This window comes from Oncorhynchus masou, chromosome 31 (genome assembly GCF_036934945.1).
Source record: "Oncorhynchus masou masou isolate Uvic2021 chromosome 31, UVic_Omas_1.1, whole genome shotgun sequence".
Lineage (NCBI taxonomy): Eukaryota > Metazoa > Chordata > Actinopteri > Salmoniformes > Salmonidae > Oncorhynchus > Oncorhynchus masou.
The window spans coordinates 18,010,716-18,036,507 of record NC_088242.1 but is presented as its reverse complement, the minus strand read 5'-3'; the positions used below and the strand labels follow the sequence as shown (position 1 = coordinate 18,036,507).

General features: G+C 46.0%; 1 protein-coding gene across 1 annotated transcript in view; it reads right to left on the bottom strand.

The window, feature by feature from the left end:
* Positions 1-7,785: 7,785 nt before the first annotated feature.
* LOC135524909 (lutropin-choriogonadotropic hormone receptor-like) overlaps positions 7,786-25,792 on the bottom strand; it is a 43,848-nt gene continuing 25,841 nt past the window's right edge. Inside the window, exons 9-14 of the mRNA XM_064952753.1 lie at positions 19,824-20,012; positions 11,966-12,031; positions 11,585-11,809; positions 11,153-11,264; positions 10,085-10,342; positions 7,786-8,346 (exon numbers count right to left, since the gene is read on the bottom strand). Coding sequence (XP_064808825.1) covers positions 7,786-8,346; positions 10,085-10,342; positions 11,153-11,264; positions 11,585-11,809; positions 11,966-12,031; positions 19,824-20,012 — 1,411 coding nt within the window. The remainder of the gene's footprint in view (positions 8,347-10,084; positions 10,343-11,152; positions 11,265-11,584; positions 11,810-11,965; positions 12,032-19,823; positions 20,013-25,792) is intronic.

The following is a 25,792-nucleotide window of genomic DNA, read 5'->3' as shown; positions in this document are numbered from 1 at the left end:
GCCTTTCAGGTTATGTCGATATAGGACTTGTTTTACTGTGGATATAGATACTTTTGTACCCATTTCCCCCAGCATCTTCACAAGATCCTTTATTGTTGTTCTGGAATTGATTTGCACTTTTTGCACAAAAGTATGTTCATCTCTAGGAGACAGAACGTGTCTCCTTCCTGTGAGGTATGACGGCTGCGTGGTCCCATGGTGTTTATACTTGCATACTATTGTTTGTACAGATGAACTTGGTTCATCCAGGCATTTGGAAATTGCTCCCAAGGATGAACCAGACTTGTGGAGGTCTACAATTTCTTTTCTGAGGTCTTGGCTGATTTTCCGACAAGTCCTTCAGCGCCTCCTGGGGAACCAGTTTATGAAAGTTGAGAAGTGCGAGTTTGACCACTCTACAATCTTCCTTCTGGGATACATCATCGCTGAAAGCAATGTCCAGATGGATCCTGAAAATGTGAGAGCGGTGGTGGATTGGCCCCAACCGACATCCAGAGTGCAATTGCAACATTTCCTGCAGTTTGCCAACTTCTACCGCCCCGTCATCTTGGGCTACAGAACCCTGGCGTCTCCCCTCTCTGCACTCACTTCAAAGGTACCATTCACATGGTCCCCAGCTGTTGACAGGGCGTTTGTAGATCTTCGATTCACTACTGCCCCCATCCTCGTCTATCCCGACCCGTCGCCGTCAGTTTTTGGTTGAGGTCAATGCTTCTGACGTTAGAGCGCGATCTTTCCAGGACCAAAAGCTCCATCCTTGTGCCTTCATGTCTCATCGTCTCAATTCCGCTGAGAGAAACTACAACATAGGTAACTGGGAACTTCTGGCAGTCAAGATGGTGCTGGACAAGTGGAGACACAGGCTGGAAGGAGCATAACATCCATTTTGGTTTGGACCGACCATAAGAATTTGGCATATCTCTGCACAGCCAAGAGCCTCAACTCCAGGCAGTCCCGTTGGGCTCTGTTATTCACCAGGTTCAACTTCACCATCTACTACCGCCCAGGGTCTAAGAATGTGAAGCCAGATGCTCTAGCTTGCCTGTACAGTTCCACCGCCTTACCCTCTGACTCTGAGACCATCCTACCTATCTCATGCCTTGCGGCTTCAGTTGTCTGGGATATTAAGACCCTGGTCCATAAGGCACAACGGACCCTGGAGGGTTCCCAGCTAAGCAGATATTCAGCCCGGTCCGAGGTCCTGGAATGGGCTCATTCCTCCAGGCTTACCTGTCATCCTGTGCCCAGAATAAGACTGCGTGGCAAGCTCCGCCGGGCCTCCTTCAGCCACGGTCTGTTCCTCATCGCCCCTGGTCACATATTTCCCTGGATTTTGTCACTGGGCTTCCTCAGTCTGATGGAAACACTTACTTACTGACTTTATTGTCCCCATGGGGAAATTTTGTTGCAGTGTCATATACACATTTAAAGTGGCGTTTTAAATACTAAAGAAAATTACAATACAACTTTCATAACGGTTACATACCAATAAAAAGACTAGCCTGCTGGCCTTACTGAATCGATAGGAACATTAGCCCAAGCTATTTAGGAGGGATATCACACCTGGCACAAATGATTGTCTAGTTCCTGACAGTAGTGGATCAGTTTTCCAAAGCCGCCCATTTCATTCCTCTCCTCAAACTACCCTCTGCCAAAGAGACGGCCCAGCTCATGGTGCAGCATGTCTTCTGGATCCATGGACTTCCTGTGGACATGGTCTCCTACCGGGGTCCTCAGTTCTCGTTCCGGTTCTCGAAGACGGTCTGCACCCTTAATGGGTCGTCGGCCAGTCAGAGCGAACGAAACAAGACCCGGAAACGACACAATGGTGCCTCATCTCGACCAACCCCACTATCTGGAGCCAACAACTGGTCTGGGTGGAGTATGCCGGGGACACTCGTCCCTGCTCAGCCACTGGATTTTCCCCTTTCGAGTGCTCCTTGGGGTATCAGCTTCCGCTCTTCTCGGAAAAAGAACAGGAAGTCAACATACCCTCGGCTCAGATGTTTGTCCGCTGCTGTCGGCGTATCTGGAGAAGAGCTTGGGCGGCTCTTAAGACCAACTCCAGGTATCGTCAACAAGCGGACCTCCGCCGGACTCCAGCTCTCCGCTATCGGCAAAGGGTATGGCTATCAACACGGGACCTGCTCCTCCGGGTGGAGTCCCGCAAACTTTCCCCCCGTTTCATTGATCCCTTTCCCATCTCTAGAGTCCTTAGTCCCACTGCTGTTTGTCATCTGTTACCCCGTGCCCTCCGTATACACTCTACATTTCATATGTCCAGGATTAAGCCCTTGTCTCACAGCCCTTTGTCTTCTGTTTCCAGGCTCCCCCCACTTCCCCTTGTCATTGATGGCCAACCGGCGTACATGGTGAGACGCCTCCTGAATGTTTGACCACGGGGCAGTGGTTTTCTGTACCTGGTTGGCTGGGAGAGTTATGGCCCGGAGGAGTGGTGCTGGGTCCCTGCTAAGGACATCCTGGACCCGGCTCTTTTCGCCGACTTTCGCTGCCGGCACCCCAATCAACCAGGTATGCACGCCCAAGTTAGGATGCCAGGTGGTGCCTCTGGGGGTTGGGGGGGGGGGGGAACTGTCACACCCTGATCTGTGTCACCTGTCCTTTGAGCTTGTCTCCACCCCCTCCAGGTGTCACCCATCTTCCCTATTACCCTCCTTATTTATACCTGTGTTCTCTGTTTGTCTGTTGCCAGTTCGTCTTGATTTGTCAAGTAAACCGTGCTCCTGCTTTTTCTAAGTCTCTGTTTTTCTAGTCCTCCCGGTTCGGACCTTTGCCTGCCCTGACCTTGAGCCTGCATGCCACTCTGTACCTCCTAGACTCTGACCTGGTTTATAATCTTTTGCCTGTTCACGACATGTCTCTTGCCTGCCCCTTGTTTTCTAATCAATATCAGAGACTCGAACCATCTGTATCTGGGTCTCGTTATACAGAGAAGTTTAAGCAAACAGCTGGAGGAAGAGCTTTCTCCTATAGAGCTCCATTTTTATGGAATGGTCTGCCTACCCATGTCAGAGACGCAAACTCGGTCTCAACCTTTAAGTCTTTACTGAAGACTCATCTCTTCAGTGGGTCATATGATTGAGTGTAGTCTGGCCCAGGAGTGGGAAGGTGAACGGAAAGGCTCTGGAGCAACGAACCGCCCTTGCTGTCTCTGCCTGGCCGGTTCCCCTCTTTCCACTGGGATTCTCTGCCTCTAACCCTATTACAGGGGCTGAGTCACTGGCTTACTGGGGCTCTCTCATGCCGTCCCTGGAAGGGGTGCGTCACCTGAGTGGGTTGATTCACTGATGTGGTCATCCTGTCTGGGTTGGCGCCCCCCCTTGGGTTGTGCCATGGCGGAGATCTTTGTGGGCTATACTCAGCCTTGTCTCAGAATGGTAAGTTGGTGGTTGAAGATATCCCTCTAGTGGTGTGGGGGCTGTGCTTTGCAAAGTGGGTGGGGTTATATCCTTCCTGTTTGGCCCTGTCCGGGGGTGTCCTCGGATGGGGCCACAGTGTCTCCTGACCCCTCCTGTCTCAGCCTCCAGTATTTATGCTGCAGTAGTTTGTGTCGGGGGCTAGGGTCAGTTTGTTATATCTGGAGTACTTCTCTTGTCCAATTCGGTGTCCTGTGTGAATCTAAGTGTGCGTTCTCTAATTCTCTCCTTCTCTCTCTCTTTCTCTCTCTCGGAGGACCTGAGCCCTAGGACCATGCCCCAGGACTACCTGACATGATGACTATAGATGGCATCCTGAGGTAAGAAAATGATGTGGATATATTGAAGCAACATCTCAAGACATCAATCAGTAAGTTAAAGCTTGGTCGCAAATGGGTATTCCAAATGGACAATGACCCCAAGCATACTTCCAAAGTTATGGCAAAAGGGCTTAAGGACAACAAAGTCAAGGTATTGAAGTGGCCATCAAAGGCCTGACCTCCATCCTATAGAAAATGTGTGGGCAGAACTGAAAAAGCGTGTGTGAGCAAGGAGGCCTACAAACCTGACTCAGTTACACCAGCTCTGTCAGGAGGAATGGGCCAAAATTCACCCAACTTATTGTGGGAAGCTTGTGGAAGGCTACCCGAACCGTTTGACCCAAGTTAAACAATTGAAAGGCAATGCTACCAAATACTAATTGGGTGTACAGTATGTCAACTTCTGACCCACTGGAAATGTGATGAAATAAAAGCTGAAATTAATCAATCATTCTCTCTACTATTATTCTGACATTTCACATTCTTAAAATAAAGTGGTGATCCTAACCTACCTAAGACAGGGAATTGTTACGAGGATTAAATGTCAGGAATTGTGAAAAACTGAGTTTAAATGTGGTGTATGTAATCTTCCGACTTCAACTGTACAAGTGATTATCCTGGCTTTCGCTAGCATCATTCTTTTATTGTTCTGTATAATCTAAAGTGGTAAAATGTAACGTGAACAAGTGTTATTACTAAAAACAAGCTTTTATCTTATAACCAAGTAATTCATTTAAAGATGGTTATTCTATATTTTTGAGAGAGATGCAAATCCCTAGATCCTAGTATGCGGGCGCCTTTAGTCAGTAGCCTTGCACGAGCCATGGCTTGTGTGAGCTGGAACAGCTCATAGGCTCCTGCTCCGATCTCCTGGTTCTGTAGCATGAGGCAGCTTGATGTACAAGTTCACCTCTTGGGTATGACGCTACAAGCTTGGCACACCTGTATTTGGAGATTCTCCCATTCTTCTCTGCAGACCTCTCAAGCTCTGTCAGGTTGGATGGGGAGTGTTGCTGCACAGCTATTTTCATGTCTCTCCAGAGATGTTAAAGTCCGGGCTCTGGCTGGGCCACTCAAGAACTCTTGTCTGTGTGGTTAGTGTCGTTGTCCTGTTGGAAGGTGAACATCCCCCTCAGTCTGAGCGCTCTGGAGCAGGTTTTCATCAAGGATCTCTCTGTACTTTGCTCCGTTCATCTTTGCCTCGATCCTGACTATTCTCCTAGTCCTTGCCGCTGAAAAACATCCCCACAGCATGATGCTGCCACTACCATGCCTTACCAAAGTGATGGTGCCAGGTTTCCTCCAGACGTGACACTTGGCATTCAGGCCAAAGAGTTCAATCTTGTTTCTCATGGTCTGAGACTCACTAGGTGCCTTTTGGCAAACTCTAAGCAGGCTGTCATGTGCCTTTTACTGAGGAGTGGCTTCCAACTGGCCACCATAAAGGCCTGATTTGGTGGAGTGCTGCAGCGATGGTTGTCCTTCTGGAATGTTCTCCCATCTCCACAGAGGAACTCTGGAGCTCTGTCAGAGTGATCATGGGGTCCTTGGTCACCTCCCTGACCAAGGTCCTTCTCCTTCGATTGCTCAGCTTGGCCAGGCGGCCAGCTCTAGGAAGAGACTTGGTGGTTCCAAACTTCTTCCATTTAAGAATGATGGAGGCCACGGTGTTCTTAGGGGACCTTCAATGCTGCAGACATTTTTTGGTACCCTTCCTCAGATCTGTGCCTCAACACAATCCTGTCTCAGAGATCTAAGGACAATTCCTTCATCCTCATGACTTGGTTTTTGCTGTGACATTCACTGTCAACTGTGGGACCTTTAAAGGACAGTTTCCAAAACATATCCAATCAATAGACTTTACCACAGGTAGACTCCAATCAACTTGTAGAAACATCTCAAGGATGATCAATGGAAACAGGATGCACCTGAGCTCAATTTCGAGTCTCATAGCAAAGGGTCTGAATACTTATGTAAATAAGGTATTTCTGTTTCTGTTTTACAAATTTACAAAAATGTCTTAACATGTTTTCACTTTGTCATTATGGGGTATTGTGTATAGATTGCTGAGGATTTTTATTTAATTTAATCTATTTTGCAATAAGGCTATAACCTGACAAAATTTGGAAAAGGTCAAGGGGTCTGAATACTTTCCAGTACCAGTCAAAAATAGGGGTTTTCTTTATTTTGTACTATTTTCTACTTTGTAGAATAATAGTGAATACCTCAACTATGAAATAACACTTATGGAATCATGTAGTGACCAAAAAAGTGTTAAACAAATCAAAATATATTTTAGATTTTTTCAAAGTAGCCACCCTTTGCCTTGATGACAGCTTTGCACACGCGTGGCATTCTCTCAACCAGCTTCATGAGGTAGTCACTTGGAATGCATTTCAATTAACAGGGGTGCCTTGTTAAAAGTTAATTTGTGGAATTTCATTCCTTAATTGCGTTTGAGCCAATCAGTTGTGTTGTGACAATATAAGGTTGATAAACAGAATATAACCCTATTTGGTAAGACTAGAGTCTATATTATGGCAAGAACAGCTCAAACAAGCAAAGAGAAATGACAGTCCATCATTACTTGAAGACATGAAGGTCAGCCAATATAGAACAGTTCAAGAACTTTGAAAGTTTCTTCAGAGGATAAGAGGATAAGTTCATTAGAGTTACCAGCCTCAGAAATTGCAGCCCAATTAAATGCTTCAGAGTTCAAGTAACAGACACATGTCAACATCAACTGTTCAGAGGAGACTGTGTGAATCAGGCCTTCATGGTCGAATTGCTGAAAAGAAACCACTACTAAAGGACACCAAAAAGAAGAAGAGAATTGCTTGGGCCAAGAAACACGAGCAATGGACATTAGACCGGTGGAAATCTGTCCTTTGGTCTGATCAGTCCAAATTTTAGATTTTTAGTTCCATCCAAAATCAAATCAAATCAAATCAAATTTATTTATATAGCCCTTCGTACATCAGCTGATATCTCAAAGTGCTGTACAGAAACCCAGCCTAAAACCCCAAACAGCAAGCAATGCAGGTGTAGAAGCACGGTGGCTAGGAAAAACTCCCTAGAAAAGCCAAAACCTAGGAAGAAACCTAGAGAGGAACCAGGCTATGTGGGGTGGCCAGTCCTCTTCTGGCTGTGCCGGGTAGAGATTATAACAGAACATGGCCAAGATGTTCAAATGTTCATAAATGACCAGCATGGTCGAATAATAATAAGGCAGAACAGTTGAAACTGGAGCAGCAGCACGGCCAGGTGGACTGGGGACAGCAAGTGTCTTTGTGAGACGCAGAGTAGGTGAAAGGATTATCTCTGCATGTGTGGTTCCCACCGTGAAGCAGTGCGGAGGGGGTGTGATGGTGTGGAGGTGCTTTGCTGCTGACACTGTCAGTGATTTATTTAGAATTCAAGGCACACTTAACCAGCATAGTTACCACAGCATTCTGCAGCGATACGCCATCCCATCTGGTTTGCACTTAGTGGGACTATCATTTGTTTTCAACAAGACAATGATCCAAAACACACCTCCAGGCAGTGTAAGGGCTATTTTACCAAGAAGGAGAGTGATGGAGTGCTGTATCAGATGACTTGACCTCAACCCAATTGAGAAGGTTGGGGATAAGTTGGACCGCAAAAGGAAAAGTAGCCAACAAATGCTCTGCATATATGGGAACTCCTTCAAGACTGTTGGAAAAGCATTCCGGGTTACTACCTCATGAAGCTGGTTAAGAGAATGCCAAGAGTGTGCAAAGCTGTCATCAAGGCAAAGGGCGGCTACTTTGAAGAAAAACATTTTTTGGGGTTACTAAGTGTTATTTAATTGTTTTGATGTCTTCACTATTATTCTACAATGTGGAAAATAGAAAAAATAAAGAAAAACCCTTCAATGAGTAGGTTTGTCCAAACTTTTGACTGGTTCTGGATATATATATTTTTTACAGACAATTGTTTTCGTTGTCATTCAGCCATTGGCTTAAAATGTGATTTTACCCACAGTTCCGATTTACTGAGACTCGTCATTATGCTCTGCCTCCCTCGCAGAGAAAGCATCCTTGCATCTTGATGTGGTAGGTGTAGAACCTGAAAGACTGATGTTTTCTGGGGGACGTAGTACTACCCTTAGGTGGTATAGTGTTTGCTTCCAGGTTCTGTGCCCTGTAGAACTCAGCTCTGGCATGGCAAAAACTACAGCGACTCAACAACAAACGTATATCCTTCTGAAACGATCGAGTAAAGATGGTGTAGAGGAAGGGGTTACAGAGGGAGTTGATTGGGTAGAAGAGGACGAGCAGGATCTTGGAGTGGGAGACGGTGATGAGGGGCATGCGGAGAGCCGCCGAGATGCCGAAGAAGGAGATGGGTGCCATGCAGATGAAGTCGGTGAAGATTAGAACGGCCATGCGCTTGGCAATCTTGGAGTCACCGTGGCGGATTGCTAGGTCGGGGTTGTGGATGGACAGGTAGATGCGTACGTAGCAGCAGCAGATGATGAAGAAGGCAGTGACGTTGAGGAGGAGGAGGGCTACAACATACACCTGGGAGGCTAGGGACTCGATGTCCATGGGCAGGCAGATTGACACCTGGAGGATAAAATATCAAAGAAAGTCAATCAATCAGGTAAATGTGTAAAGCCCGTTTTACATCAGCAATTGTCATGAAGTTATTTTACTGCAGAAATAAAAAGTCTGTGAATGTTCAAAACAATATATATATATATATACAGTGGGGCAAAAAAGTATTTAGTCAGCCACCAATTGTGCAAGTTCTCCCACTTAAAAAGATGAGAGGCCTGTAATTGTCATCATAGGTACACTTCAACTATGATAGACAAAATGAGAAAAAAAATCCAGAAAATCACATTGTAGGATTTTTAATGAATTTATTTGCAAATGATGATGGAAAATAAGTATTTGGTCAATAACAAAAGTTTATCTCAATACTTTGTTATATACCCTTTGTTGGCAATGACAGAAGTCAAACATTTTCTGTAAGTCTTCACAAGGTTTTCACACACTGTTGCTGGTATTTTGGCCCATTCCTCCATGCAGATCTCCTCTAGAGCAGTGATGTTTTGGGGCTGTTGCTGGGCAACATTGGACTTTCAACTCCCTCCAAAGATTTTCTATGGGGTTGAGATCTGGAGACTGGCTAGGCCACTCCAGGACCTTGAAATGAGTCTTACGAAGCCACTCCTTCGTTGCCCGGGCGGTGTGTTTGGGATCATTGTCATGCTGAAAGACCCAGACACATTTCATCTTCAATGCCCTTGCTGATGGAAGGAGGTTTTCACTCAAAATCTCACGATACATGGCACCATTCATTCTTTCCTTTACACGGATCAGTCGTCCTGGTCCCTTTGCAGAAAAACAGCCCCAAAGCATGATATTTCCACCCCCATGCTTCACAGTAGGTATGGTGTTATTTGTATGCTCAGCATTCTTTGTCCTCCAAACACGACGAGTTGAGTTTTTACCAAAAAGTTCTATTTTGGTTTCATCTGACCATATGACATTCTCCCAATCTTCTTCTGGATCAACCAAATGCTCTCTAGCAAACTTCAGACGGGCCTGGACATGTACTGTCTTAAGCAGGGGGACACGTCTGGCACTGCAGGATTTGAGTCCCTGGCGGCGTAGTGTGTTACTGATGGTAGGCTTTGTTACTTTGGTCCCAGCTCTCTGCAGGTCATTCACTTGGTCCCCCCGTGTGGTTCTGGGATTTTTGCTCACCGTTCTTGTGATCATTTTGACACCACGGGGTGAGATCTTGGGAGATTATCAGTGGTCTTGTATGTCCTCCATTTCCTAATAATTGCCCCCACAGTTGATTTCTTCAAACCAAGCTGCTTACCTATTGCAGATTCAGTCTTCCCAGCCTGGTGCAGGTCTACAATTTTGTTTCTGGTGTCCTTTGACAGCTCTTTGGTCTTGGCCATAGTGGAGTTTGGAGTGTGACTGTTTGAGGTTGTAGACAGGTGTATTTTATACTGATAACAAGTTCAAACAGGTGCCATTAATACAGGTAACAAGTGGAGGACAGAGGAGCCTTTTAAAGAAGAAGTTACAGGTCTGTGAGAGCCAGACATCTAGCTTGTTTGTAGGTGACCAAATACTTATTTTCCACCATAATTTGCTAATAAATTCATTAAAAATCCTACAATGTGATTTTCTGGATTTTTTTTCTCATTTTGTCTGTCATAGTTGAAGTGTACCTATGATGAAAATGACAGGCCTCTCATCTTTTTAAGTGGGAGAACATGCACAATTGGTGGCTGACTAAATACCTTTTTGCCCCACTGTATTTTCAAATTCTGCTGACCCTAGTGTAGCTGCTGACTCCGAGGACAGGAAGCAGAGCGGCCAATAGGGAGAAGCCCCACCCCCCAGCCATCATGGCTACCACATGCCTCAGCCGCAGCCTTTTGTTCTTGTGCATGGCGTTGGTGATGGTGTGCCACCGCTCTAACGTTATAATGGTCAGCGTGTAGACCGACAGCTCGCTGGCGAACACCGTCAGGAACCCCGCCACGCCACAGCCCGCACCCGTCTGCCAGAACGTGGCGTGGTTGTAGTATTCCTACAATACAATACAACTTTATTATTGGATATGGACTAGAACTCCTACAATACAACTTTATTATTGGATATGGACTAGAACTCCTACAATACAACTTTCTTATTGGATATGGACTAGAACTCCTACAATACAACTTTATTATTGGATATGGACTAGAACTCCTACAATACAACTTTATTATTGGATATGGACTAGAACTCTTACAATACAACTTTATTATTGGATATGGACTAGAACTCCTACAATACAACTTTATTATTGGATATGGACTAGAACTCCTACAATACAACTTTCTTATTGGATATGGACTAGAACTCCTACAATACAACTTTATTATTGGATATGGACTAGACTCCTACAATACAACTCCTTATTATTATTGGATATGGACAAGAACTCCTACAATACAACTTTATTATTGGATATGGACTAGAACTCCTACAATACAACTTTATTATTGGATATGGACTAGAACTCCTACAATACAACTTTATTATTGGATATGGACTAGAACTCCTACAATAAAATACAATACAACTTTAGTGTCCAAATAGGAAAGAGTCATTACAGAAATATAAACATTGAAAAACAAGCATTACAGGGTCAGCCTCAGTGCAGCCCCCCTGGAGAAGTTGAGGGGTTAACTTCTGCCTTGTTCAAGGGTTCAATGGTAGGTGGTTGGTAGTAATGTACTGAACTGGAAAGAGCAGCCCTACAGAAACCAGTTCAGTCCCCACCGTTTCATAGCCCAACTTGAGACTTAAACCAGTGACCTTCTGATATACTTCTCTAAGCCTTTGGGCTATGTACCTTGTGTGAGTGGTAGTCCATGGCTGCAATGAGGAGGAGGTAGACCCCCATGCAGAGGTCTGCGAAGGCCAGGTTACACATCAGGAACCGAGAGACATTGAGCTTCTGGTGGCTGGTGAGCAGAATGATAAAAAATATAATCAATTACTTGAATATAAGTTGCAATTAAAGCATTGTTTTAATTACATTTTTCTTATTCAAGCAACATTTCTAAGTAGACCACACATGGTCAGTTTACGCAAGAGGATAAGAGTTGAGCACATTCTTTCCTATAGAATTAAATTGATTACAAACCATTCATTCCAATTCAATTGGTTTGGAATCTATCCCTGACAAAGATGGTTGGCATTATCAGCACACTTGTCCAGAGACGTGCAGGTCTATGACATTGACCACTCTAGTTAATCCTAAATCTCTTTTCTCTCCCTTTACCTGATGATCAGTACGACCAGGACGGCCATGTTCCCGGCCACAGCAAATACAGTGATGAGCCAGGTGACTGAACGGAGGAAGGAGTATCCCAGCAGATCCTCACAGGGGTTGAAGGCGTCGGACTCCGGGGTGCACTGGAAGGGTCCAGGACACAGGCTCAGCTGCAGGTCTGGGTATTGGAGGTTGATGTCGTACAGGTCTGTCACATTGTCTGCCGAGTGGTCCCTGTAGAAAAGGGGAAGACAACATGGATTTGCTCAACGTTAGGTGTAGGAGGTAGAGACCGCCCCCCAAAAAAGAAAATGGGCAATCAAGGGAAAAACATTTTGAAAGCCTGATAACAGAACTTTCCCCTGATACATGGTGGAAATATTGTCTTACATGATTTCATCATCGTCATCGCACAGCCTTCTGAGGTTCGGAGAGAGTGCAAGGACAACTTTTTCCCTTTGGATGGATAAAGAGAAAAGGTTAGAGTAGACCCTTGAGTGTCAACCTTTTTGTGTACATGTGATGAGCACCTATGTGTATTTGTATTTATTAAGGATCCGCATTAGCTACTGCCACAGCAGGAGCTACTCTTCCTGGGGTCCAGCAACATTAAGGCAGCTATATACAATTTAAAATATTACATGACATTACATTTCCTAACACCCAATACATTTAGTGTGTTCCCTCAGGCCACTACTCCACTATGTGGCGTAGGAATCAGAATTAGTTGGGTAACATACAGTGGGGAAAAAAAATATTTAGTCAGCCACCAATTGTGCAAGTTCTCCCACTTAAAAAGATGAGAGGCCTGTAATTTTCACCATAGGTACACTTCAACTATGACAGACAAAATGAGGAAGAAAATCCATAAAATCACATTGTAGGATTTTTAATGAATTTATTTGCAAATTATGGTGGAAAATAAGTATTTGGTCACCTACAAACAAGCAAGATTTCTGGCTCTCACAGACCTGTAACTTCTTCTTTAAGAAGCTCCTCTGTCCTCCACTCGTTACCTGTATTAATGACACCTGTTTGAACTTGTTTTCAGTATAAAAGACACCTGTCCACAACCTCAAACAGTCACACTCCAAACTCCACTATGGCCAAGACCAAAAAGCTGTCAAAAGACACCAGAAACAAAATTGTAGACCTGCACCAGGCTGGGAAGACTGAATCTGCAATAGGTAAGCAGCTTGGTTTGAAGAAATCAACTGTGGGAGCAATTATTAGGAAATGGAAGACATACAAGACCGCTGATAATCTCCCTCGATCTGGGGCTCTATGCAAGATCTCACCCCGTGGTGTCAAAATGATTACAAGAACGGTGAGCAAAAATCCTAGAACCACACGGGGGGACCTAGTGAATGACCTGCAGAGAGCTGGGACCAAAGTAACAAAGCCTACCATCAGTAACACACTACGCCGCCAGGGACCCAAATCCTGCAGTGCCAGACGTGTCCCCCAGTACATGTCCAGGCCCGTCTGAAGTTTGCAAGAGAGCATTTGGATGATCCAGAAGAAGATTGGGAGAATGTCATATGGTCAGATGAAACCAAAATATAACTTTTTGGTAAAAACTCAACTCGTCGTGTTTGGAGGACAAAGAATGCTGAGTTGCATCCAAATAACACCATACCTACTGTGAAGCATGGGGGTGGAAACATCATGCTTTGGGGCTGTTTTTCTGCAAAGGGACCAGGACGACTGATCCGTGTAAAGGAAAGAATGAAGGGGGCCATGAATTGTGAGATTTTGAGTGAAAACCTCCTTCCATCAGCAAGGGCATGAAAGATGAAACGTGGCTGGGTCTTTCAGCATGACAATGATCCCAAACACACCGCCCGGGCAACGAAGGAGTGGCTTCGTAAGAAGCATTTCAAGGTCCTGGAGTGGCCTAGCCAGTCTCCAGATCTCAACCCCATAGAACATCTTTGGAGGTAGTTGAAAGCCCGTGTTGCCCAGCATCAACCCCAAAACACCACCGCTCTAGAGGAGATCTGCATGGAGGAATGGGCCAAAATACCAGCAACAGTGTGTGAAAACCTTGTGAAGACTTACAGAAAACGTTTGACCTCTGTCATTGCCAACAAAGGGTATATAACAAAGTATTGAGAAACTTTTGTTATTGACCAAATACTTATTTTCCACCATCATTTGCAAATAAATTCATTAAAAATCCTACTGTCACGCCTTGGTCATTGTATTTTGTGTTTTCGTTATATATTTGGTCAGGCCAGGGTGTGACATGGGTTTATATATTGTATTTTCGTATTGGGGTTTGTAGTATTTGGGATTGCGGCTGAGAAGGGGTGTTGTTTAGGTTTGGCTGCCTGAGGCGGTTCTCAATCAGAGTCAGGTGATTCTCGTTGTCTCTGATTGGGAACCGTATTTAGGTAGCCTGGGTTTCACTTTGTATTTCGTGGGTGATTGTTCCTGTCTCTGTGTTAGTGTTCACCAGACAGGCTGTATAGGTTTTTCACGTTCCGTTTGTTGTTTTTGTATTTATAAGTTATTTCATGTATCGTCATTTGTTTCATTAAAGACATGAGTAACCAACACGCTGAATTTCGGTCCGACTTTCTTGCGACAAACGAAGAACGCCGTTACAGAATCACCCACCACACACGGAGCGAGCAGCGTGTTAACAGGCAGCTGGAGCAGCGAAGGGAGGACGTTATGGACAGCAGAGTCTTGGAGTATACGACGTGGGAAGAAATAGACAGGTGGGCGGCCGACCCAGAGAGAGTGCCGGAGCCCGCCTGGGATTCGCTGGAGCAGTGCGAAGAGGGCTATAGGAGAATGGTGTCGAAAAGAAAGACACGGCGGCGCAGATCGAAACCCGAAAATCAGCCCCAAACTTTTTTGGGGGAGGGCTCAGAGGGAGAGTGGCTGAGTCAGGAGACAGACCTGAGCCAACTCTCCCTGTTTATCGTGAGGAGCCAAGGAGGAGACAAGAACCGGTGTTGGAGGTGAGCGAAGCAGAGACTGTAAAGGAGTTAATGGGGAAATTGGAGGAGAGGGTAATGAGGGAGTTGCTAGTTTGGTGCTTTAGGTACAAGATTCGTCCGACGGAGCGTGTCGGGGATTTAATGGCACCTGGGTCAGCGCTCCATACTAGTCCTGAGGTGCGTGTTAGTCGGCTGGTGAAAAATGTGCCAGCCTCACGCACTAGGCCTCCTGTGTACCTACCTAGCCTTGCACGTTCTGTGCCAGTCCTGCTCTCAGGCTCTCCAGTACACCTTCACGGTTCAGTCCATCCTGTGACACCTTCACACACCAGTCCTCCGGTAGCAGCTCCCCGCAGCAGGTTTCCTGTGCATGTCCTCAATCCTGTGGCACCAGTGCCATCACCACGCACCAGGCCTTCAGTGCGCCTCGCCTGTTCAGCGCAGCCAGCGCTTTTCTCCTCTCCTGCACTGCTGGAGTCTCCCGCCTGTTTAGCGCAGCCAGAGCCTTTCTCCTCTACTGCGCTGCCGGAGTCTCCCGCCTGCCCAGCGCCGCCAGCGTCGCCAGTCTGCCCAGCGTCGCCAGTCTGCCCAGCGTCGCCAGTCTGCTCAGCGTCGCCAGTCTGCTCAGCGCTGCCAGTCTGCATAGAGCAGCCAGAGCTGCCAGTCTGCATGGAGCATCCAGAGCTGCCAGTCTGCATGGAGCATCCAGAGCTGCCAGTCTGCATGGAGCATCCAGAGCTGCCAGTCTGCATGGAGCATCCAGAGCTGCCAGTCTGCATGGAGCAGCTAGAGCTGTCAGTCTGCATGGAGCAGCCAGAGCTGCCAGTCTGCAAGGAGCTGCCAGTCTGCATGGAGCAGCCAGAGCTGCCAGTCTGCATGGAGCAGCTAGAGCTGCCAGTCTGCATGGAGCTGCCAGTCTGCATGGAGCTGCCAGTCTGCAAGGAGCTGCCAGTCTGCAAGGAGCTGCCAATCTACATGGAGCAGCTAGAGCTGCCAGTCTGCATGGAGCAGCCAGAGCTGCCAGTCTGCAAGGAGTTGCCAGTCTGCAAGGAGCTGCCAGTCGGCAAGGAGCTGCCAAAGCTGTTAGTCTGCATGGAACAGTCAGAGCTGTCAGTCTACAAGAAGCACCCATAGCTGTCAATCTGCATGGAGCAGCCAGAGCCGCCAGTCAGCATGGAGCAGCCAGAGCCGTCAGTCAGCATGAAGCAGCCAGAGCCGTCAGTCTGCCAGGATCCGCCAGTCAGCCAGACTCTTCCAGATCTGCCAGTCAACCAGACTCTTCCAGATCCGCCAGTCAGCCAGACTCTTCCAGATCCGCCAGTCAGCCAGACTCTTCCAGATCTGCTATTCAGCCAGACTCTTCCAGATCTGCCAGTCAGCCAGACTCTTCCAGACCTGCCATTCAGCCAGACTCTTCCAGAGCTGCTATTCAGCCAGACTCTTCCAGATCTGCTATTCAGCCAGACTCTTCCAGATCTGCTATTCAGCCAGACTCTTCCAGATCTGCTATTCAGCCAGACTCTTCCAGATCTGCCAGTCAACCAGACTCTTCCAGATCTGCCAGTCAGCCAGACTCTTCCAGATCTGCCAGTCAGCCAGACTCTTCCAGATCTGCCAGTCAGCCAGACTCTTCCAGATCTGCCAGTCAGCCAGACTCTTCCAGATCTGCCAGTCAGCCAGGCTCTTCCAGATCTGCCAGTCAGCCAGGCTCTTCCAGATCTGCCAGTCGGCCAGGCTCTTCCAGATCTGCCAGTCAGCCAGGCTCTTCCAGATCTGCCAGTCAGCCAGGCTCTTCCAGATCTGCCAGTCAGCCAGACTCTTCCAGTCAGCCAGACTCTTCCGGATCTGCCAGTCAGCCAGACTCTTCCGGATCTGCCAGTCAGCCAGACTCTTCCGGATCTGCCAGTCAACCAGACTCTTCCAGATCTGCTATTCAGCCAGACTCTTCCAGATCTGCCAGTCAACCAGACTCTTCCAGATCTGCTAGTCAACCAGACTCTTCCAGATCCGCCAGTCAGTCAGGATCTGCCGGATTCAACTGCCTGGCTGGGCTTCATCTCAGTACTGGGCTTCCTCTCAGTACTGGGCTTTCTCTCAGTACTGGGCTTCCTCTCAGTCCCAGGCTGCCCCTCAGTCCCGAGCTGCCCCTCAGTCCCGAGCTGCCCCTCAGTCCCGAGCTGCCCCTCAGTCCCGAGCTTCCCCTCAGTCCCGAGCAGCCTCAGTCCCGAGCTGCCCCTCAGTCACGAGCTGCTCCTCAGTTCAGTGGGGTTCTTAGTGAGGACTATTAGGCCATGGTCGGCGGCGAGGGTGGATCATCCCAGGACGCGAAGGGGAGGAACTATGACATTTATGGAGTGGGGTCCACGTCCCGAGCCGGAACCGCCACCATGGACAGACGCCCACCCGGACCCGCCCTATAGTTTTGAGGTGCGTCCGGGAGTCCGCACCTTAGGGGGGGTTCTGTCACGCCTTGGTCATTGTATTTTGTGTTTTCGTTATATATTTCGTCAGGCCAGGGTGTGACATGGGTTTATATATTGTATTTTCGTATTGGGGTTTGTAGTATTTGGGATTGCGGCTGAGTAGGGGTGTTGTTTAGGTTTGGCTGCCTGAGGCGGTTCTCAATCAGAGTCAGGTGATTCTCGTTGTCTCTGATTGGGAACCGTATTTAGGTAGCCTGGGTTTCACTTTGTATTTCGTGGGTGATTGTTCCTGTCTCTGTGTTAGTGTTCACCAGACAGGCTGTATAGGTTTTTCACGTTCCGTTTGTTGTTTTTGTATTTATAAGTTATTTCATGTATCGTCATTTGTTTCATTAAAGACATGAGTAACAACACGCTGCATTTCGGTCCGACTTTCTTGCGACAAACGAAGAACGCCGTTACACCTACAATGTGATTTTCTGGATTTTCTTTTCTCATTTTCTCCGTCATAGTTGAAGTGTACCTATGATAAATTACAGGCCTCATCTTTTTGGGAGAACGTGGGAGAACTTGCACAATTGGTGGCTGACTAAATACTTTTTTGCCTCACTGTAGATAAATAAGATGTTTTATTCATCTAATATGCTTATGTGAGATACTTGTCATTAGAATGTATCCTTTTGGACTATAGTGTTGGCAGTTGCACTTTTTTCTAAGCTGGGGCTCAGTCATTTGGGGCCCAGAGAGGGGAGAGGTCAGGCTTTTCTTTTTCATGTCTCTGGTGCTATGCAGAATATCAGAAAGGGAAGAGGACAGGATGGAACCTTGCCTTCACATGTGAATGTATCTGTTAAACCACGTGAAGGGATGGCGTGATTAAGGGGGGGACAAATTAATTAAGTCACTCCCCTCAGTGAGCTTGTCCAGGAGTGGGGAGAAGATGGGAGTATATAGAGTTGACAATTGAGTTATGGCTTGGATGAGTTAATGTTTTGGTACTATGAAGTACCAGGAACGAGATTAGAACCTCATTTTAGAGACCAAACTGAGAGATAATTTATAGCGAATGCAATCTGGCTAAGGGATACTCCTTTCTCAAGTAAAAGGCCCTTCGTGAAGAGTTCCTAAGATCTGTGGTTCTTCATGTACAGTGAAGGAAAAAAGTATTTGATCCCCTGCTGATTTTGTACGTTTGCCCACTGACAAAGAAATGATCAGTCTATAATTTTAATGGTAGGTTTATTTCAACAGTGAGAGACAGAATTACAACTCAAAAATGTTATAAAATGATTTGCATTTTAATGAGAGAAATACGTATTTGACCCCTCTGCAAAACATGACTTAGTACTTGATGGCAAAACCCTTGTTGGCAATCAGAGGTCAGACGTTTCTTATAGTTGGCCACCAGGTTTGCACACATCTCAGGAGGCATTTTGTCCCACTCCTCTTTGCAGATCTTCTCCAAGTCATTAAGGTTTCGAGGCTGACGTCTGGAGGCCACTCCAGGACCTTAATTTTCATCTTCTTGAGCCACTCCTTTGTTGCCTTGGTCGTGTGTTTTGGGTCACCCAACTTATTGTGGGAAGCTTGTGGAAGGCTACCCAAAACGTTTTACCCAAGTTAAACCATTTAAAGGCAATGCTACCAAATACTAATTGAGTGTATGTAAACTTCTGACACACTGGGAATGTGACGAAATAAATAATTCTTTCTACTATTATACTGACATTTCACATTCTCAAAAATAATGTGGTGATCCTAACTGGCCTAAGACAGGGAATGTTTACTAGGATTAAATGTCAGGAATAGTGAAAAACTGAGTTTAAATGTATTTGGCTAAGGTGTACGTAAACTTCCGACTTCCCTGTAAATACATTTCAACATCCATGTGTACGTGCGTGTCTTATCATGTGTATGTGTGTCTGAGCCTGTGTGTGTCTCTTCAGTCCCCGCTGTTCCATAATATGTTAAAAAAAATCTGATTCTACTGCTTGCATTAGTTAGCTAATGTGGAACAGAGTTCCATGTAACTATGGCTCTATGTAGTACAATGCACCTCCCATAGTCTGTTCTTGACTTGGGGATTGTGTAGAGGCCTTTGGTGGCATGTCTTGTGGGGTATGCATGGGTGTCTGAGCTGTGTGCTAGTAGTTTAGACAGACACCTCGGTGCATTCAGCATGTCAACACTTCTTACAATAACTGTGTGGCGATATCCTGCACGGAGCCTTCACCATGCGCTGCCACTTTAAGAGCGCATCAGTAGTAAGGAAGGAGGAAATAAAGACAGCTCGTTCAGCTCTTTGGGGAGGGGCTCTTGGGTGGCGCGACAGTTTGATTGTGTGTGCAGTGCTGCAGAAGTTTTGTTTTCAGCGTGTGTAGTTTATAAAGTATTTAACTCGATCATCGGCGTGATCGCTACAACTGGTAGTGATAAACTCAATCCATTCTCCACTTTGAGCCATGAGAGATTTACATGTTTATTATTCATGCTAGCTCTCCGTGTACATTTAAGGGCCAGCCGTGCTGCCCAGTTCTGAACCAATTGTAATTTTTTCCAGGTCTCTCTTTGTGGCACCTGACCATACGACTGAAGAGTAGTGCAGGTGCGACAAAACTAGGGCCTGTGGGACCTGCCTTGTTGATGGTGTTGTTAAAAAGGCTTTATTATGGACAGACTTCTCCTTGTCTTAGCTACTGGTGTATCAACATGTTTTGACCATGACAGTTTACACTCCAAGCAGTTTGGTCACCCCAACTTGCTAAATTTTCACATTATTTATTACAATATTTAGTTGAGGTTTAGGGTTTAGTGAATGATTTGTCCCAAATACAATGCTTTTAGTTTTAGAAATATTTATGGATGTGTACCTACTTGTCTTTGCGTCGCCAGGTGTGAAAGGCACAGCAGTGGCTGGGGTAAGTAATCTCTGCCACCTCCAGCTCTAGGAGGCTTTCTAGAGGAGGTAGAGTCTTCAGGTAGGGGGTAGAACGGGCAATCAGGACCTTTAAATGTTCCAAGCCTCGACGGGGGAGTGTGTCGAGAGCTGTGGAGGAGACGTCACTGGGAAACACACACAAGATACAGGAAACACCCAAGTCAAATGTTGACACCGTTTTTCCTACCTGTTACAATATAACTTTATTGTCCATAGTTACAGCGAACAATGAAAAATTATCTTCTGCTCTCTTCATTTCTCAACCCCTCCCACACATCACACAGACACACAGTTGAGAGTAGCAGAGGGTAAAGCTGCAGTGCAGCACCCCTGGATGGAGAGCATGTTGTGTGGTTAAAGGCCTTGCTCAAAAGCCCAATGGTTGGGGATTATTATTAGGATATGAACCCAGCAGCTCTCCAGTTGCCAGATCAATTTCTCCCTTTTTTTCCAAGCGCCTAGCCCGGGAATCCAGAAGGCGACCTTTCGGCTACAGGCCCAACTCCTTAGCCGCTCGGGCTACCTACCCCCAAGACCTAACCCTAAACTTTCACCGTAACAAATTTTTACACTCTTTTGTTTTTAACAATGTCAAGCAGGGTGCAAACAAACAATACAACAAGACAAGACAACATACCATTACAATCTAACAAATACAGAAGGGGACCTGGCCGCCAAATTGTGTATATACACTGAACAAAAATATAAAACGCAACATGCAACAATTGTAACAAGAGTTACAGTTCATATAAGAAAATCTGTCAATTGAAATAAATTCATTAGGCCCAAACCTATGAATTTCACATGACTGGGAATACAGATATGCATCTGTTGGTCACAGTGAGCATTTGCCCACTGAATTCGGTTACGACGCAGAACTGCAGTCAGGTCAAGATCCCGGTGAGGATGATGAGCATCCCTGAGATGGTTTCTGATTGTTTGTGCAGACATTCTTTGGTTCTGCAAACCACAGTTTCATCAGCTGTCCAGATGGCTGGTCTCAGACAATCCCCACAGGAGAAGAAGCAGGATGTGGAGGTCCTGGGCTGGCGTGGTTACACTTGGTCTGCAGTTGTGAGGCCGGTTGGACGTACTGCCAAACGATGTTAGAGGCGGCTTATGGTAGAGAAATTAACATTCAATTCTCTGGCAACAGCTCTGGTGGACATTCCTGCAGTCAGTATGCCAATTGCACACTTCCTCAACTTGAGACATCTGTGGAATGGTGTTGTGTGCCAAAACTGCACATTTTAGTGGCCTTTTAGTGACCCCATCACAAAGTGCACCTGTGTAATGATCATGCTGTTGAATCAGCTTCTTGATATGCCACACCTGTCAGGTGGATGGATTATCTTGTCAAAGAAGAAATGCTCACTAGCAGGGATGCAAACAAATTTGTGTCAAAGTTTTTTGTGCATATGGAAAATATTCAGGGATCATTTATTTCAGCTCATGAAACATGGGACCAACACTTTACATGTTGCATTTATATATGTGTTCAGTATATCTTCAATATTAAAGCTGATCTGTTCAGGAGTTTGAGTGGTTACATTACCCCAGCGCCATCCCTCAGCTGTGTTCCCTTTGTTATCATTCAAATCAAATCAAAGTTTATTTGTCATGTGCGCCGAATACATTCGGTGTAGACCTTACAGTGAAATGCTTACTTACAGGCTCTAACCAATAGTGCAAAAAAAGGTATTAGGTGAACAATAGGTAGGTAAAAAAATAAAACAACAGTAAAAAGACAGGTTATGTACAGTAGCGAGGCTATAAAAGTAGCGAGGCTACATACCGACACCGGTTAGTCAGGCTGATTGAGGTAGTATGTACATGTAGATATGGTTAAAGTGACTATGCAAATATGATGAACAGAGAGTAGCAGTAGCGTAAAAGAGGGGTTGGCGGGTGGTGGGTGGGACACAATGCAGACAGCCCGGTTAGCCAATGTGCGGGAGCACTAGTTGGTCGGCCCAATTGAGGTAGTATGTACATGAATGTATAGTTAAAGTGACTATGCATATATGACAAACAGAGAGTAGCAGCAACGTATAAAGAGGGGTTGGGTGGGGCACACAATGCAAATAGTCCGGGTAGCCATTTGATTACCTGTTCAGGTATCTTATGGCTTGGGGGTAAAACTGTTGAGAAGCCTTTTTGTCCTAGACTTGGCACTCCGGTACGGCTTGCCATGCGGTAGTAGAGAGAACAGTCTGTGGCTGGGGTCTTTGACAATTTGAAGGGCATTCCTCTGACACCGCCTGGTGTAGAGGTCCTGGACAGCAAGCAGCTTAGCACCAGTGATGTACTGGGCTGTACGCACTACCCTCTGTAGTGCCTTGCGGTCAGAGGCCGAGCAAATGCCGTACCAGGCAGTGATGCAACAAGTCAGGATGCTCTTGATGTTGCAGCTGTAGAACCTTTTGAGGATCTTAGGACCCATGCCAACTATTTTTAGTTTCCGGAGGGGGAATAGGCTTTGTCGTGCCCTTTTCACGACTGTCTTGGTGCGTTTGGACCATTCTAGTTTGTTGTTGATGTGGACACCAAGGAACTTGAAGCCCTCAACCTGCTCCATTACAGACCCATCGATGAGAATGGGGGTGTGCACAGACCTCCTTGTCCTGTAGTCCACAATCATCTCCTTAATCTTGGTTACGTTGAGGGATAGGTTGTTATTCTGGCATCACCCGGCCAGGTCTCTGACCTCCTCCCTATAGGCTGTCTCGTTGTTGTCGGTGATCAGGCCTACCACTGTTGTGTCGTCTGCAAACTTAATGATGGTGTTGGAGTCGTGCCTGGCCATGCAGTCGTGGGTGAACAGCAAGTACAATAGGGGACTGAGCACGCACCCCTGGGGGGCTCCAGTTTGAGGAACAGCATGGCAGATGTGTTGCTACCTACCCTCAACACCTGGGGGCGACCCGCCAGGAAGTCCAGGATCCAGTTGCAGAGGGAGGTGTTTAGTCCCATCCTTAGCTTAGTGATGAGCTTTGAGGGTACTATGGTGTTGAACGCTGAGCTGTATACAATGAATAGCATTCTCACATAAGTGTTCCTTTTGTCCAGGTGGGAAAGAGTAGTGTGGAGTTCAATAGAAATTGCATCATCTGTGGATCTGTTTGGGCGGTATGCAAATTGGAGTGGGTCTAGGGTTTCTGGGATAATGGTGTTGATGTGAGCCACTACACCAAAGCACTTTCAAAGCACTTCATGGCTACGGACAGGAGTGCTACTGGTCTGTAGTCATTTAGGCAGGTTGCCTTTGTGCTCTTGGGCACAAGGACTATGGGGGTCTGCTTGAAACATGTTGGTATTACAGACTCAATCAGGGACACATTGAAAATGTCAGTGAAGACACCTGCCAGTTGGTCAGCACATGCCCGGAGCACACGTCCTGGTAATCCGTCTGGCCCCACAGCCTTGTGTATGTTGACCTGTTTAAAGGTCTTACTCGTCAGCTACGGAGAGCGTGATCACACAGTCATCCGGAACAGCTGATGCTCTCATGCATACCTCAGTGTTGCTTGCCTCGAAGCGAGCATAGAAGTGATTTAGCTCGTCTGGTAGGCGCGTGTCACTGGGCAGCTTGCGGCTGTGCTTCCCTTTGTAGTCTGTAATAGTTTGCAAGCCGTGCCACATAAGACGAGCGTCGGAGCTGGTGTGGTATGATTCAATCTTAGCCCTGTATTGATCCTTTCCCTGTTTGATGGTTCGTCGCAGGGCATAGCAGGATTTCTTGTAAGCTTCCGGGTTAGAGTCACTTTGAAAGAGGCAGCTCAACCCTTTAGCTCAGTGCGAATGTTTCCTGCAATTCATGGTTTTTGGTTGGGGTATGTACGTGCAGTCACTGTGGGGACGATGTCCTCGATGCACTTATTGATAAAGCCAGTGTGTGGAGTACAGGAGATCTAGAATTTTTTCCCCCTGGTTGCACATTTAACATGTTGATAGAAATTTGGTCGAACTGATTTACGTTTCCCTGCATTAACTTCTTCGATAAAGGGGGCGCTCTTTTCATTTTTGGATAAAAAAACATTCCCATTTTAAACAAGATATTTTGTCACGAAAAGATGCTTGACTATGCATATAATTGACAGCTTTGGAAAGAAAACACTCTGGCGTTGTCAAAACTGCAAAGATATTGTCTGTGAGTGCCACAGAACTAATGCTACAGGTGAAACCAAGATGAAATTTCATACAGGAAATGCCCCAGATTTTGAATGCACTGTTCCAATGTCTCCTTATATGGCTGTGAATGCGCCAGGAATGAGCCTACACTTTCTGTCATTTCCCCAAGGTGTCAGCAGCATTGTGACGTATTTGTAGGCATATCATTGGAAGATTGACCATAAGAGACTACATTTACCAGGTGTCCGCTTGGTGTCCTCCGTTGAAATTATTGCGCAATCTCCAGCTGCGTCCACTTTTCCATTTGGTTCAGAGGAGAAAGGCAACTGCCACGAATGATTTATCATCAAATAGATATGTGAAAAACACCTTGTGGATTGATTCTAAACAACGTTTGCCATGTTGCTGTCGATATTATGGAGTTAATTTGGAAAAAAGTTTGCCGTTGTAATGACTGAATTTTCGCTTTTTTTTCTTAGCCAAACGTGATGAACAAAACGGAGCGATTTCTCCTACACAAATAATTTTTGGGGAAAAACTGAACATTTGCTATCTAACTGAGTCTCCTCATTGAAAACATCCGAAGTTCTTCAAAGGTAAATGATTTTATTTGAATGCTTTTCTTGTTTTTGTGAAAATGTTGCCTGCTGAATGCTAGGCTTAATGCTATGCTAGCTATCAATACTTGCTATGCTAGCTATCAAATGCTTGTGTAGCTATGGTTGAAAAGCATATTTTGAAAATCTGAGATGACAGTGTTGTTAACAAAAGGCTAAGCTTGTGAGCCAATATATTTATTTCATTTCATTTGCGATTTTCATGAATAGTTAACGTTGCGTTATGCTAATGAGCTTGAGGCTATGATTATGCTCCCGGATACGGGATTGCTCGACGCTAGAGGTTAAAGTCTCCGGTCACTAGGAGCACCGCCTCTGGGTGAGTGGTTTCCTGTTTGCTTATTTCCTTATACAGCTGACTGAGTGCGGGATTAATGCCAACCTCTGTCTAATGTGGTAAATAAACTGTCATGAAAAGTATAAATGAAAACTCTCTAGGCAAGTAGTTTGGCCTGCAATCACAATATACTCTACTTCAGGGGTGCAAAATCTAGAGAGTTCCTTAGATTTCGTGCACCAACTGTTGTTTACAAATATGCACAGACGTCTTACTGGAGTGTGCTGTTCTATCTTGCCGGTGCAGCGTATATCCCGCTAGTTGTCATTCAGCCACGACTCTGTGAAACATAGGATATTACAGTTTTTGATGTCCCGTTGGTAGGATATTCGTGATCGTACCCCCGTCTTGTTTATTGTCCAATGAATGCACGTTGGCGAGTAGTATCAACAGTAATGGAGGCTTTCCCACTCGCCTTTCCCGGGTCCTGACCAGGCATCCGGCTCTTTGTCCTCTGTACCTGTGTCGCTTCCTCTTGCAAATAACAGGGATGTTGGCCCTGTAGGGTGTTTGGAGAATGTCCTGTGCGTCTTTCTTGTTGAAGAAAAGCTCTTTGTCTAACCCGAGGTGAGTGATCTCTGTCCTGATATCAGAAGCTCTTTGTCTAACCCGAGGTGAGTGATCTCTGTCCTGATATCAGAAGCTCTTTGTCTAACCCGAGGTGAGTGATCGCTGTCCTGATATCAGAAGCTCTTTGTCTAACCCGAGGTGAGTGATCTCTGTCCTGATATCAGAAGCTCTTTGTCTAACCCGAGGTGAGTGATCTCTGTCCTGATATCAGAAGCTCTTTGTCTAACCCGAGGTGAGTGATCTCTGTCCT